General features: G+C 38.8%; 2 protein-coding genes across 5 annotated transcripts; both read right to left on the reverse strand.

The window, feature by feature from the left end:
- Nucleotides 1–405: 405 nt before the first annotated feature.
- LOC147332472 (uncharacterized) lies at nt 406–2,440 on the reverse strand. Of its 2 annotated transcripts, none has more exons than XM_086290601.1 (4): nt 2,333–2,440; nt 1,912–2,235; nt 1,343–1,479; nt 406–1,124 (listed from the first exon to the last, which is right to left on the reverse strand). In XM_086290601.1, the coding sequence occupies exons 1-4, from the start codon at nt 2,409–2,411 to the stop codon at nt 1,038–1,040; spliced, it is 627 nt and encodes a 208-aa protein (XP_086146727.1). In that variant the 5' UTR covers nt 2,412–2,440; the 3' UTR covers nt 406–1,037. The 2 variants fall into 2 exon arrangements, with proteins under 2 accessions (XP_086146727.1, XP_086146728.1); XM_086290602.1 differs by having other exon boundaries at nt 407–1,124; nt 2,348–2,440.
- Nucleotides 2,441–9,883: 7,443 nt separating this feature from the next.
- Nucleotides 9,884–12,265, reverse strand: LOC147332473 (uncharacterized). 3 transcript variants are annotated; one of them, XM_086290605.1, is made up of 4 exons: nt 12,135–12,265; nt 11,178–11,498; nt 10,749–10,885; nt 9,884–10,378 (listed from the first exon to the last, which is right to left on the reverse strand). In XM_086290605.1, the coding sequence occupies exons 1-4, from the start codon at nt 12,199–12,201 to the stop codon at nt 10,328–10,330; spliced, it is 576 nt and encodes a 191-aa protein (XP_086146731.1). In that variant the 5' UTR covers nt 12,202–12,265; the 3' UTR covers nt 9,884–10,327. The 3 variants fall into 3 exon arrangements, with proteins under 3 accessions (XP_086146731.1, XP_086146732.1, XP_086146730.1); XM_086290606.1 differs by lacking the exon at nt 12,135–12,265 and adding an exon at nt 11,611–11,751; XM_086290604.1 differs by lacking the exon at nt 12,135–12,265 and adding an exon at nt 11,596–11,709.
- Nucleotides 12,266–15,439: the final 3,174 nt, after the last annotated feature.

Raw genomic sequence — 15,439 nt, forward strand, 5'->3', positions numbered from 1 at the left:
TTTTACAGTAAGTTACTGACATCCAGCTGCCTGTAAGTTAGGAAATTACTTTAACATTTATAGCAACCCTTGGTAATTTTTTAGTTATTTAATTTTTTTAATTTTTAAATTAACAACCATTTAGAAAAATGACGTTGGTTGTATTATAAATCTTTTACAGTGGAAATGAACACAAGCTTTAAGAGCTAAAGTGTTACTTCTTTGGGATATGATGGAAACATTTTTAAAATTATAACAGTTTTTTATCGTCCTAGCATTGCATTAGTTTGACTAGTTTTTTGACTAGTCCTGTTGTTAAAATCACGCTAATGTATGAAGACATGTAGACATTGCACACCAACATATCTGGTGCTGTATTAACACGTGGTAACACTGTTGTATTATGCTGTGAGTTTGTACTGCTGTAGTAATCTCAGTGCCACGTCTTACTAAAAATAAATAAATAAAAACTAACTAGATTCATATGGATGGCAGATAGTTTATTAAGATGAAAATACACAGTATTTTACAAGACATTCGTGTCTTCATTTACACTAACTGTTTTCTGGCTTATTTCCCTCTTCAGATACTGGAAAAATCAACACATGTACACAAACACATATAAATTCAATTCATTCAGTCCACCCCACCCCAAGTGAATGTCCCACCCACCCTGCCTCACACTGCAGCGACTGTACACCCCAAAGACATCACATATTGCATTAAATTATATATATATATTTTTAAAAAACGTTTAGTAAAAAAAGCAAAGTTTTTGAAAAACTGACAACAACGATTAACATATTTACAGTTACAAACAAAAAAAACAACCTCTCCGCCTCCGTCTGGGTACATCCCAAAATACCACTGACAAGCCTCAATGTTGACAATCCTCTTATAAAGATTACAAATAATCTACAGAGCAAGTGTTTTTGTGTTGCACCATTTTACCTCACTGTTGCTCTTTAACAGACACCCACACAGGGCATGAAGCGTGAGAACAGACCGAGCTTACACCACAGTGGTGCCGAGAGTTCACGGAGTTTGGCGTCGACTCTTCAGCGCCTGATTGTGCCGCGCATATCCTCGTAAACATCGTTGACCGGGACTTGTCTTTTTTTCACTGTGCTGCGCAAGGGCTTGGTCTGGGAGGGAAAAGACAATGCCGACTGTTATTTGCAGGTCACGTTAAGCGATTTGATTATTATTCGCTGAATTTTGTGAAGCTTGTTGTTGCTGAGATTTCAGTCTCTCTTCATCTTTGTAACAATACAATTTCTAAAGAGGAATTGTATGATTATACGACTAATGATGTTTTAACATTTACACACAAACACAGATGCTGTCACATCAAAGCACATACCTTGATGATGATCCATATGAGGAAGACCGTGAGGACGACAATGAGCACAGCAGCACAGATGACCACAGAGACCAGGACCAGGTCACCCTGGGACTGCCCAGTGCACACAGGCCGTGGACTTGGTGCTGGTCCGCTTTCTAGAAATTATATTCATATGTTATTAAATTGTTTTTAGTGTAAAGTTGTAAATATTTCTGTTTCATTAGGATTTTTCCCTCCATCTGTATTTTTTCATTCTGACATCACAAATTAAAAAAAAAAATAATTCAGAGAAATCAAATTTAGAGCCACACAAAAGCAGAAACGCTCCATTTCTGTAACACCAGTCTGTTTAAAAATGAAATGAAACACTTTCTGCCTCTAATATAAATAACAATAAATATAAACAGTCTGATATTGATTGATCACATGAGTGATTAGTTCTACATCTTCCTCTACAATACTTTGGTGGATTTTGTTGTAAAGCACATGTTGAACTCTTACATGGTTTTTGTATAACATAAATGTCCAGTGGAAAACTTTCAGCTCAGTAAGTTTTGCAGAAGCATAAATAAATTGTTCAGACTCACCTGTCACCACCAGCAGCACAGACCCATTGCCTCTTGAAGTTTTGAGCTCATAGTTGCCACTCATTTTGTACACGCACCAGTACGGTCCTGTATCATCCAGGGTCAAGTTTTTGAGGAGAATATCCACATTGGGGACTTGCCCATGAAACTGAAGTCTGTCAGTAAATTTTTGGTTAATAGTAGGTTTTTTTAAATCTGCCAAATAAAAAATGTCCTCCTCCTCATTGAGGCCTCTCTTCAAATACAGCATCTCCTGATTGGAAGCACTTTTGCACTGGATGGTGACTTGCTGTCCAACTTTTCTCCGTATCACCTCATAACCATCTGCATAAAAAAAGACAATACTTACAATCATATCTCACAATACAGTTTGATCAGCATGAATGAACTCTTCCTCCTTACATCATTTACTGTAACACACCTGTCTCAGCCTTACCTGCAGCAGTCCTAGCTGTGCCATAGAAGCAAAGGATGAGAATGAAGAGGCAGACAGCAGACATGCTGACAGTCAGTGTCACTGAAGGCTCAGTCAAAGTCTAACTATTCAACAGGAAATGTGTGCATGTTTTTACCACAGCGCCTGACACACTTCTTGAAAGCAACACGTGACGTAGTGGTAACAGTGAGTGACATTGAAAATATAAGCACCGTGCATTCATTATCACTGGCAGAGCATTAAAGCCACCTTTAATCTGAGGTCAAACCAATTTAGCATTTTAAACTTCTCTGGTTTTCAGGCGGGGTATTGTCACTGCTTCATATGTTTTAGGAGCTTGCAGTTGCTCAAAGGGGGGAAAGATGCAACAGGACAAAGACACCTGACAAACAAATACATTAATATGCTTTTCTGCAAAAATAAAGAGCTTTTATTTAATGATAAAATTCCTCAGCTCCTCGGGTCACTATAAATGTGTGTGATCTGAATGAAAACGAAACTGTTCTACATCAAACATTTCTTAAGTATTGTCTCTGGGTGATATAGACTATGTATGTTTATGCAGTGTGCACAAATCGTGTCAAAGTAGGCCAGGATATTGTCAACAGAGGCTGGAGGGCCATTTTTAGAACACTTACATCGCCCCCTAGCAGCAGAAAAACAGATATTTGGTGTTAACCACAGACTACTGCAGACTGATGTTTATCTTGCGAAGTTTTCACAGCCCTCTGAGTACTTAGCAGGAACTAAGCTCACTGCACAATTCAGCAGCTCATCAAGCCACCTTTTAAAACACTAACTTGAATTAATTGTTTCCTGTATGACTGTATCAGTATTGCACATTGTTGTGGAGGGATTTTGGCCCACTGTTTTTTGCAGTGTAGCTTCAGTTCACTGAGGTTTGTAGACATTTGTTTATGTACAGCAGTCTGAATTTCCCACTAAGCATTTTGATAAGCTTGAGGTCTGAACTCTTACTGGCTCATTCCAGTAGCACTGTTTTCTTTTTAAGTCATTCTGCTTTACATTCTTCCTACTGCATGATATCATTTCAGACGAGCCTTAACAGTCAGACACATGGCCTCACATTTGACTCTAGAATACTTTAGTATACAGAAGAGTTCATGGTTGACTCAGAACAACCAAACCCAAGTCATCACCCCTTCAACAACATGCTTTGTTAAAGATGCAACTTTGCAAACCTGAGCCATGCTGTCACGTTCATTTTACATAGAAGAGACCCTGGCAACCATTTAACACAGGTCATGCTACTGTTAGTGCTTGCTTTCTTTGCAGTTTCTCTGAGCATTGCACAGTCTGACCTTGAGATGAATTCATTGGGAAATCCACTCCAGGAAAAACAATTAATGTGTGCTTCAGATTTCACTAGTGCTTGCCTGGTGGAAGCATCCTCTTTCATCAGTCTGTCATAAACTCCCTGCCTGCTTGCAATCAGCCTTTACTTTACTACCATCTTGTGGCTGCAGTTGCTATAGTCACAGGAAGCAGGCTTGTCTTTGACCCTACTGAGATCCACAGGGTGTCCCGTCAACAAAGGCTTAAGCTTTTCAAGCTGAGATGCAAGCAGGTTTTTTTCTGCTTGCTTTGCACGTGCACATTGTGGATCAACCTCTGGTCCTTGATGGGAGACAAGTAGCTGCTGGCTCTGACTTCACAGCCTAAAGGGGAGTGTCACAGTTAGTGCAAAAGACTCAAAAGCTCTACAAGACTTTAATTAAGACTTCTGTATTCATAAAAAGTAAGAATTTATTGCTAATATTACATAATAATATTATCAAAATATTACCAAAGCTGCTGTCCAAACAGTGGTTTTCAAGTCTTTTTCTTTTTGTCAGTTTAAGGCCGATTATCACAGGGTGGTATGACAGGTAAGATTGACTGTTCTCACGGGTTGCTGGCACGTGTTCACTGAGGTTACTTTCATGGGTGTATTCCCAGATGTATTTACTGGGAATGCTTTTCTTCTGCTACTCAGGCTCCAGATACAGACAAAGTCTCTCCAAATCCACATGTGATTATGTCTTCGTGAGTGCAAAAGCAAGAACAAGTGATTAAAACGAGTCTGAAAGCTGAACTTTTACGAGCCATGGAGACAACCCTGTTAAAACCTCTGCAAAAAACTTCCACCCAGATAGAAATCCACAAATGTTTCTTTTGTTTAATAAGCAGGGAGATTTAAGAACTGCACACATTCATATCCACGGATGACTTCATGGGTATCATAAAGAATGAGTTAATGGTAAAAACGCCACTGCAATTATTTTTGTCCCTCAAGTCTGCTTTGGTCAGGTTTCCCCTGCGTCTTTGTTTGAATTCCTGATAAACGATTTTAAACAAAAATAACAAGAATTTCATGTTTTATTAGAAAAGCAAGCAACTTTAAAAGACAGGGACTGACTCTAAAAGAAAAAAGAAATACATCTCAACAATGAAACAGATTCGTGAACAACACAGGGTCAGATACATAATTAAATCAAATGTCCATCTGAACAGGAACATCTTTGGCTGTTTTGTGTTTTTTTAAAGTTACCTCTAAATCATAAAAACCAAGCTAAGTTTTTCTTTTCTTTTCTTTTCCTTCCTTTTCTTTTCTTTTTTGAGCCACTACCCCAAAAGGCCCAATCTCGATCTGTCCTAAAATGAGTCCTTGTGTTTCCTTACTGAACTTATGCATAAACTTTATGCCTTCAGTATGTATCTACAATGTAGAAAGTAGTAAAATAAAGAAAATACATTGAATGAGAAAGTGTATCTAAAGTTGGTTTGGTTTCTGGATTATTTAAGATCTCAGACGTTTTCAGCGCATCATGACACGAGTGGTGCACACGGGGACTGACACAACCAAGTGGTTTCTTGAGTAATGATTTCAACATGTGGCAAACCCCTGACTTTCTCTGTCTATGTGTGGTTTGGATCACATAATCATTATCACTGGTTTTCGTTTCTACTAGACATGGACCAGCGAACTTGGCTTGCAAGCTGGATCCTACCATAGATAACAACACCAACACTTTCTCTCCAGGCTGGACACTTCTGTTACAGTTTTTTTTGTTTTCATCATAATGAGCCTTTATCTTAGTCTGTGCATGCGTCATATTTTCCTGTGCTAACTGACATGCAAAGTGGAGTCTCTCGCGAAGACTGCTAACCTAATCGAGAGGAAGTTAAGGAAAGTTATTCCTTGGTCAGAATTTTGGGAGCCCAAAGGTAGAAAACAACTTAATCAGGTCCTTTATAACAGTTTTGGCTTGTAGTGTACATAATGGGACAGCTTTTGGGAATCTTTTCACTGAGCACCTAGCCATAAATGTTTGAACAATATCAACAACATCATCAAATTTACACGATCGCTCAAGAGTAACCACACAAATAGGGAACACACTTGACACAGGGAAAACTCTCCCACCAGCCGAGTCATTTCCCAGAATAAATGAGACTCCTTTAATCAGTAACTGGTAGGTCACGATGACCTTCACGCTATTGCTATGGGTGAATCTCATACCAATACGTCTGAGTTACAAGCAGTTTTATCCAACAATGGCAGGACAGTGTGCAACATAAATGACTGATGCACACCTGTCAGACCTGTTGAATAGAGAAATCACCTAAACAAAAGCTGTCTGACAAAGTGAGATAGGCTCAAAGATTGAAAAAATCAACACATCATGCCACAATCTAAAGAAACAAATGAGACACAAAGAGACTAATGTCTATCAACATGGAACGGGTTCCAAAGCCATTTCTAAGGTTCTGGACTCCAGAGAACTACGGTGAGAGCCATTATGCACAAATGGGAAAGACCTGGAACAGCAGTGCATCGTCCCAGGAGTGGTCAACCTACTAAGATTATTCCTCACTGGGCTCAGTTAGGTCAGAGTTCACAATTCAACAATAAGAAAGAGACTGGGCAAAAATGGCATCTACTGGAGGATTCCAAAGAGAGAACCACCGCTGAGCAAAAACATCAAAGGTTCGTCTCATATTTGCCAAAAAACCATCTTGTTGATCCCCAAGACTTTTGGATATTCTGTGGACTGACGCTATTTGAACGTTTTGCATCTTGTTACATCCGGTGTCAAATTAACAGCATTTCATAAAAGGAACATCTTGCCACCAGTCAAACATGGTGGTGGTAGTGTGATGGTCTGACGCTGCTTTGCTGCTTCAGGATCTCAGTAAGTTGCTGTAATTGATGAAACCATAAATTCTGCTCTCTGCCTGAAAAGATTATTTCTGGCTATCAGTTTTAAAAAGAACAAAACAAAAAGGTTTTGGAATGGCTTAATCAAAATCTGGACTTAAATTAGATTGAGATGTTTTGGCATGATCAGCCAGGACCTTCATAACCAAAAATCATTTCAACGTGGCTGAATTAAAACAATTCCTGCACAATACGGTTACTGTCACATATTTCAGGTTGGTTTGGATGGATTTTTTCCTTTAATTAAATAGATCATCATTGAAAAACTGCATTAAGTGTTTGTCTTTGTCTATTACTAAAATTTATTTGAGGATCTTAAATAACATACGTGTGAGAAATATGCATAAACCTAAGAAACCAGGAAGTGGGCATACATTTTCACAGTATTGCAGACCACAAAAAACCAAAAAAAACCCAGAGGTCCTCATTCTTTTTAACGCTGGTCTGTTTAATGCTTGCAGACTTGCTGAAATGAAACTCATTAGATGAAACACAGTGACATCCTCTACAATACTTATATTTTCTTGTAAGCCCCTGTGTTGAAATCCTACTTGGTTTTTGGACAAAGAAAAGGTCTGGGGGAATATGTTCAGCTCAAAAGGTCTCTCTAGAAGAATAAATGAACGAATGAGGCTCCCCTGTCACCACGAGGAGCACAGACCCTGAGCTTCTTGTGGTTTTAACTGCATAGTTCCTCTCAGTTATTTTGTACACGCACCTGCACAGTCCTGTATCTTTTAGGGTCATCTTTTTTTATATTCTATTCCTTCCTAGTTAAATTTACCCTTTTTAATTTTTCATATTTATTTCCTATCTTATTCATAGCCTTTTCCTTTTTTGTTTTCTTTAGGTCACGAGCAGTTGTCCAAGCATTTCACTACATATCGTACTGTGTATGACTGTGTACGTGACAAATAAAATTTGAATTTGAATTTGAATTTGAACTTCCAGGTCAGACACTTCAAATTACAAATGTATGTGATGCACATGGACACAGATTATGTCTCATTACACCTCTAAAATATTATCATTGGGTTATTCAGACCATGTTTAGAAAGTCTACAAATCATGCTGGTAGGATGACAGTAGTTCAGTGTCTGAGTCTCCATTTGGGTCAGGTTTGATTTCTTGGTTTAAAAAAAAGCAACCAAATTACATTTTATTCAATTAAATATTTATTTTCCATAAACCACAATTATTCAACTTACATAGTTTCCCCTCATTATTTCCCCCCACTCACAGTTGCTCTGAGCCCAACAGAGGGACCCAGGCCACAATCTGAAAACCGCTGATTTACAAAATTAATTATCCACAATCATTTATATGTAAAAAAAAAACATGAAATTCAAACCGTGAAAGTGACATGAATTTAAACATGTTCATGTCAGTTCAATAATTAAAAAAAGAAAACAATATTTGAGCTTAACTGTGATGGAGTTATATATCATCTATTTTCATACAAAGCATTTCTAAATATTCTGCAGCGTCAGTGCCAGTGGTTCTTTTGTTGTACTTTTACGTTCTAATTCACTGTTACCCATCTTTCTCTGAGACACATACAAGCACCGAGGAGTGAAAATAGACTGAGTTACCACAAAGCTTGATCTTCAGCACTCTGGTGCAGAGTTTACATGGTCTCATCTCGTCTTCTTCTTGCTTTGTTGTGCAAGCGGTTGTTCTGGAAGAAAAACATGTAGTGAATTGTGGGGCTGTTGTACATTATTTTGATGGGGAATTTCCCATGAAGCTGGAGTCTTTCAGTAAATTTTTGGTTAATTGCAGATTTTTGTGTAAATCAGTGAAAAAATGTCCTCTTCCTCATTGAAGCCTCTCTGTGAAGGCTCTGCGCTGGCAGACCTTCACAGAGAGGAGGAGGGACCAAACGCAGACACTTAGAACAAATTATAATTTAACAAGAGGTGAGCCTTTATTTGTGGCTGGGGAAAAGGTACAAAACAAAAGGCAGATGGAAAAATGTGGATTCATTGTAACTTTCTGTCAAGTAGTCACACTGTTCTGATGGCAAAGGCAATAATGGAGGAGCTACTCATTACTGAGTTCAGATCTCAGATATGTAAAGTCCACAGAAAATCGAATTCCTCAAAGAAAAACCACTTTTGGTTTCACTGCTTTTTTCACAAAGCACATCACGTTGCAAAACCAGACACTGAACTTTTAGCTGTAGTCAAAATATACGCAAGTGACAATAAATATCTTTAACTCCAAGGTGCTCAGGAACTTTTACTCGTGCACCATAGAGAGCATCCTGGCGGGAAACATCTTAACCTGGTTCGGGAACAGCACCATGCAGGACAGACGAGCTCTACAGAGGGTTGTGCGGTCAGCTGAGCGCACCATCCACTCCGAGCTCCCTGACCTGCACTCAATCTACAGCAGGCGGTGCTGGACCAAGGCCAGGAAGATCGTGAAGGACCTCAGCCATCCCAACAACAGACTGTTCTCTCTGTTGAGGTCAGGAAAGCGATTCCGCTCCCTGAAGACCAACACAGAGAGACTGAGGAGGAGCTTCTTCCCGCAGGCGATACGGTCTCTCAATCACACCACCACACAGTACTGACCCACACATACAGTTCTTACACACACACTGGACTTTCTGGACTTTGGTTTTGCACAACACTGGTCACTATATTCTTCATTTCCGGTTAATACTTGTACAGCTGCTGTTATTGTGTATATATTTATTTATATTTAGATTTCTTCATACATTCTTATATAGTTCTATATTGTGTATTGTGTATTTTGTTGTACAGTTATTTTATTTTCGACTTTAATTTATATATTTATCTTTATCTTATTCTTCCCAGTTAAATTTACCCTTCATTCTAATTTGTGTTGTACAGTTATTTCATTTTTAACCTTAATTTATATTCTATTCCTTCCTAGTTAAATTTACCCTTTTTAATTTTTCATATTTATTTCCTATCTTATTCATAGCCTTTTCCTTTTTTGTTTTCTTTAGGTCACGAGCAGTTGTCCAAGCATTTCACTACATATCGTACTGTGTATGACTGTGTACGTGACAAATAAAATTTGAATTTGAATTTGAATTTGAACTTCCAGGTCAGACACTTCAAATTACAAATGTATGTGATGCACATGGACACAGATTATGTCTCATTACACCTCTAAAATATTATCATTGGGTTATTCAGACCATGTTTAGAAAGTCTACAAATCATGCTGGTAGGATGACAGTAGTTCAGTGTCTGAGTCTCCATTTGGGTCAGGTTTGATTTCTTGGTTTAAAAAAAAGCAACCAAATTACATTTTATTCAATTAAATATTTATTTTCCATAAACCACAATTATTCAACTTACATAGTTTCCCCTCATTATTTCCCCCCACTCACAGTTGCTCTGAGCCCAACAGAGGGACCCAGGCCACAATCTGAAAACCGCTGATTTACAAAATTAATTATCCACAATCATTTATATGTAAAAAAAAAAACATGAAATTCAAACCGTGAAAGTGACATGAATTTAAACATGTTCATGTCAGTTCAATAATTAAAAAAAGAAAACAATATTTGAGCTTAACTGTGATGGAGTTATATATCATCTATTTTCATACAAAGCATTTCTAAATATTCTGCAGCGTCAGTGCCAGTGGTTCTTTTGTTGTACTTTTACGTTCTAATTCACTGTTACCCATCTTTCTCTGAGACACATACAAGCACCGAGGAGTGAAAATAGACTGAGTTACCACAAAGCTTGATCTTCAGCACTCTGGTGCAGAGTTTACATGGTCTCATCTCGTCTTCTTCTTGCTTTGTTGTGCAAGCGGTTGTTCTGGAAGAAAAACATGTAGTGAATTGTGGGGCTGTTGTACATTATTATACTATGATTATTAATATAGCCACCAATGGTCTGTGCAAGCTCTGTTTGCTGAGGTTCTCTCTTTTCCTCTTTTTTTGTCATTAGTCTATCTTCCTAAAAGATAATGTCTGGCCAGCAAATTTTTATACATTTGGTGGTCAGACATGTTGTAAAATTGGGCAATGCAAAAAAAGAAAAGAAAAGAAAGAAAAAAATCAGCTTTAATATGAAATTTGTTTCTGGCATGTTGCTGGTCCAGCTGTACAGTCATTTATTGTAATACGTTATTATTCTATTACAGTGATGTGTGGTTCTACTTCTGTGGTTTTAGACATGCTTATACCTTGATGACGATCCAGATGAGAGAGGCGATGAGGATGACAATCAGCACACCAGCACAGATCACCACATAGACCAGGACCATGGGCGTGTCACCCTGTGATTGGTCACACTTAGGCACTGTAGGTGAAGGTCTGTTTTCTAGAAAATATATTTAGATATTACTTCAGTGTTTTTATTGTGAAGTTGCAATTAAGTCTGTCTGTAAAATATCTGTCCACTTCTATTTTTATGTTCCTACGAATACAGCAAATACATTTTGACAGCACTGCCGGCCACACAAAAGAAGAAGTGCTCAGTTTCTGTAAAACAATTTAAGAACATGTGTGAACTTACTGACTCACTCACTTGGTGGATTGTTGCACATATTGTACTCCTGCACAGCTTTTGAATAAAACAAACAAACAAACAAACAAAAAACACTCAGACTCACCTGTCACCACCAGCAGCACAGACCCATTGCCTCTTGAGGTTTTGAGCTCATAGTTGCCGCTCACTATGTACACGCACCAGTACGGTCCTGTATCATCCAGGGTCAAGTTTTTGAGGAGAATATCCACATTGGGGAGTTGCCCATGAAACTGAAGTCTGTCAGTAAATTTTTGGTTAATAGTAGATTTTGAATCTGTCAAATAAAAAATGTCCTCCTCCTCATTGAGGCCTCTCTTCAAATACAGCATCTCCTGATTGGAAGCACTTCTGCACTGGATGGTGACTTGCTTTCCAACTTTTATCCGTATCACCTCATAACCATCTGCATAAAAAAAGACAACACTTACAATCATATCTCACAATACAGTTTGGTCAACATGAATGAACTCTTCCTCCTTACATCATTAACTGTAACACACCTGTCTCAGCCTTACCTGCAGCAGTCCTAGCTGTGCCATAGAGGCAAAGGATGAGAATGAAGAGGCAGACAGCAGACATGCTGACAGTCAGTGTCACTGAAGGCTCAGTCAAAGTCTAACTATTCAACAGGAAATGTGTGCATGTTTTACCCACACCACCTGACATCATTTCTAAAAATACTTTTCATACACAATAGTGTTTGTGGGTAGATTTGTTACATATGTTGTCAGTGGCAGGTCATTAAAATAAGACTGAAGATCCGATTGGTTACACTAGAAGTGAAAGTGGATGTTAGGCTGTCTGTGCTTTTCTTTTGTGCTTTTTACTTGTTAATTTTTTAGAGATTTGGGACATTTTTTAGAGTTTGGAGTAAAGCAAAAGGCCAAAAAAGGAGAAACAGTGTCATGTAGTGATAGAAGCACAAAACAGGTTTCATGCCATTCTTTCAGTTTTCACACAAGGAAAGCAGTTCACTGGCTCAACACAGCTCTACCCAAAGAAAGGCATTAGGCAACTCTTGAGTAAAAGTCAGTCTTACCTGCTCTGCTTGGGGCTCCAAAAGAGAGACAGAGGAGGGTTATCAGCTGTAACCAAACGACAGACATGTTGACACTGATAGTTATGTTTCACACAAAATCTAATTCCTTAAAGAAAAACTGCTTTTGGTTTCACTGCACGTGACATTGTGAATCAGATATTAACTGGTTTCGCAAGTAAGCAAGAAAAAACAGACCAACTGATGGTTTTTTTCAATGTGTTAAATTGTGTTATACTGAATTGCTCATACCTCATATTTGACATACATGAACACAGACCATGTTTCATTAAAGCTCTGAAAAATATCATCATTGAGTTATTTATGGGGGTTTTATTTCTATAAATCATGCTGGAAGGAGTTTAGTGCCCACAGAGGAGCTTGTGCATCGCCCTCTAGTGGCACAAAAACTAACTTTGTTAACTTTGGCACAAGCAGTAATGCTGAATTAGAAGTCTTGCTTTCAAAATCTGAAAGTATTGTGCTAGCAAAGACCTGTTGATTCATCTGCTGTTCACTGAAATGGTCTCAGAGGATGGGTCGTTGTTAAGAAGTCATTTTTAAGAAAGTGAAACAGGGAGAAAAGGGTGACGTATGCCAAATTGCACAACAACTGGGCTGAAAATCTGCTTGAACAGGTCTTATGGATTAATGACTCCAAATTTGAGTGTACTGAGGTCAGGAGAGAAGTGCAACAGTGAGTGTTTTACAGTTATCTGTAAAAAAACGTCGAGGTTCTGTCTGGGCTGCATTTCAGCCAATGATGTTAGGGATTGATTGATCCAATCATGAACACATGAGATTTGTTTCATCATGCAGTACCACCTGGAAAGCATCTGATTGGCCTTCATTTTTCAGTATTCAAACTTGTTAGAATTATACAGTCTTGCCTGTTTGCCTTATTCATTCTATTTCAGTGTATGTTTGCACAGGTTTCAATGAATCACCGATTTCCCATTGTCCAAGCAAAATATAAAGAAATTAGTTTTCTATTAGCATTTTAGGTGAAATGTTGATAAGATCCTTTATTCTGGATTTATACGCACCAAATGTATGTTTTACAAATCATTCATTTAAAGAAAAAACAGACAAACATTACTCAGTCATAATTTGAAGACATGCTTGTAGTAGGTTTAATATTTTTGAAGTTGGTTAAATGTTTATTGTCACACGCAACAACAAAAATGATTTAAAAAGAATGTTTTGAACATCCTGACTGTCTTTGAAGTAACCGTGTCACGCTCACACTGTCAAACCTTTTTCAAAGGAACAGCAGATTATGTTCACTTTAATTCAGAAAATCGACAATGGCAAATTAATTATTTAAAAAGTGCTTTAAAGCCGACGTTTTTAACAAGCAACAAACAAGATCCTGCCGTTAAAATCCCCACAGGGGCCTCAGTGCAAACCACAACCACACTGGGAAAAAAATGGTTGTGCGTATGGGAGCTCGCCCATAGACCGTTAAATCACAGGGACCGGAGTATGAAGCAGCAAAAAGCGTTAAAAGAAAAAAATCTAACATAGATATTAAAACAGACATATCCAGCCACGTTTTTCAAGGACAGATGGAGAATCATCATTAAGTCCTGCTGCCAAGCCTGTCAGCCATCCCAGGGAGAGTGTAAGATATAAAAAGATGACCTCAAAAAGCACTGACCTGAGAGAACTGTAGGCTCAACCAGTCAATCAATAACTACAGAAAACAGTCCCTCCCCTTTTTGCTCTGTCTGTTTCTCCTCAGGGACGGGATAAAAAAAAAAGGTTCCTGTCCACCCCATCACTCTTTTCTCCATCAGTTCCCTTCCTCCAGTCTCATCCAGTTAAGCAGGTTCAATCTGATTGGAAGCAGATGCTGCGAGCAGGGCTTTTATGTGGCCTTTGTGCCTGCGGAAACAGCCCTGCCCCATTTGCCTACCAGTGCTTCCTGTTTGTGCTCCTGGTGAGTGGGAGGTTTTTTGAATTTGCAAGATAATCAGGATGATTTATTTCTGTTCACAGCGACTGCACAAAGGCAGCTCAGCACCTTTAATCGGCTCTTCCATGTATAGTTTTGTGATAATCGCACAATCTTCCTTTAAGCAGCCTAGAAAGGTTGCTGAGTCAGGCCAGTATGACTGCACGGAGGTATTGATTGCCTGATTGTCACTCAGAGATGACTCACCTCATTTTCCCAATCTGCTTCCGTGCTCACGCAGCCTTTCGGATCCTCCCGAGACACAGGAAGGCCTCATCTGGACTGCACATGCTTTAATGGTCCTGTCAATACACTTAAGTTGCAAATGAGCAAGGATGCTGAAACATTCATCGCAGGCATCAGTTAAATAAGTTGGCATATGGCTGTGGGGGAGGAAAATGTAATCTCTCGTCTTTCTATAAAGATTAGTAGGATGATCGGGGGGGATAGAAAGGGGAGTCTGTTTCCAAAGCAGTTTTACTGATTAGCCGCTGACCAGGAGAAAAAAAGGGTGAACCACAACGCTGCAGTTTTTCTTTGCTATGACTCAAATAACGCAAACTCCAAATGAGTGTATTTCTAAAGGGTCTATGAAGTATGAGCACCTCTTGTTTGTAGAAGCAGGAATGTACAGGTAAGAAAATGCAGGAATCCTACATGAGAAAATCTGATAGAAGTATTAGTAAATATTATAATCTCAAAGCACCTGAAGAATTATTATTACATGTGTTGTTTTATCATTAGTATTTATGCACTAACACACTGCATTGTCACAATCTAACCCTCTGCAGCATGACTCAGTTTTATAAACTGTTAAACGTCACTGTCTATGCTTCAAAAGTCATTAGAAATATGTGGTGGAAGAAATATCTAAATGAGTGCACAGCACATTGAAAGACAGTGCTTGAATTGTGTCTTGTTACTTCCCACCGGTGGTCATATGTGCATCAGAAGTAAACTGTGGAAAACACCAAGGATCTGGGCTGATTCTGTGTGATAGGCTGTAATAAAAAGCACAGGACTTTCCCTGTGGATGTAGCACTTAGAGAAAACAAGCCTTCATTGAGTGCACTCCGGCATCCTGGCATTTCTCCAGGGCAGGAAGTTCTTTTCCTGATCTTGAGTGACCCGTGCATGCCTTTCTTGGCAGATGAGGGCTGAAACATACCTCTGTGCCACAGAACTCTACGAACAGCTCACAGTTTGGCTCTGAAGGAGCCAGCATTGTCAGAAATGCTCGAAATAATCTTGATAACTTGTATTCGGGTCGTAGACCTGCGTAGATACGAGCGATTCACTAAAATGTTGTAGTCTGGTTAATCAGGTGGGCCCAGCAAACACACTAGCCTCA

This window comes from Aulonocara sp. 'chitande type north' Nkhata Bay, linkage group LG4 (genome assembly GCF_057382095.1).
Source record: "Aulonocara sp. 'chitande type north' Nkhata Bay isolate Kocher_YH1m ecotype deep benthic linkage group LG4, A_spYH_male_GT1.1, whole genome shotgun sequence".
NCBI classification, from domain to species: Eukaryota; Metazoa; Chordata; class Actinopteri; order Cichliformes; family Cichlidae; genus Aulonocara; species Aulonocara sp. 'chitande type north' Nkhata Bay.

What these genes read in the sequence shown, in the direction of transcription:
- LOC147332473 (XM_086290604.1), bottom strand. Translation starts at nt 11,674, where the DNA reads ATGTCTGCTGTCTGCCTCTTCATTCTCATCCTTTGCCTCTATGGCACA. An exon ending in TGTGCTGCTGGTGGTGACAG is followed by an intron (nt 10,886 to 11,177) that starts GTGAGTCTGAGT and finishes TATATTTTCTAG; the next exon opens with AAAACAGACCTTCACCTACA. An exon ending in TCATCTGGATCGTCATCAAG is followed by an intron (nt 10,379 to 10,748) that starts GTATAAGCATGT and finishes TTTTTCTTCCAG; the next exon opens with AACAACCGCTTGCACAACAA.
- LOC147332472 (XM_086290601.1), bottom strand. Translation starts at nt 2,411, where the DNA reads ATGTCTGCTGTCTGCCTCTTCATTCTCATCCTTTGCTTCTATGGCACA. An exon ending in TGCAGGTAAGGCTGAGACAG is followed by an intron (nt 2,236 to 2,332) that starts GTGTGTTACAGT and finishes TTTTTTATGCAG; the next exon opens with ATGGTTATGAGGTGATACGG. An exon ending in TGTGCTGCTGGTGGTGACAG is followed by an intron (nt 1,480 to 1,911) that starts GTGAGTCTGAAC and finishes TATAATTTCTAG; the next exon opens with AAAGCGGACCAGCACCAAGT.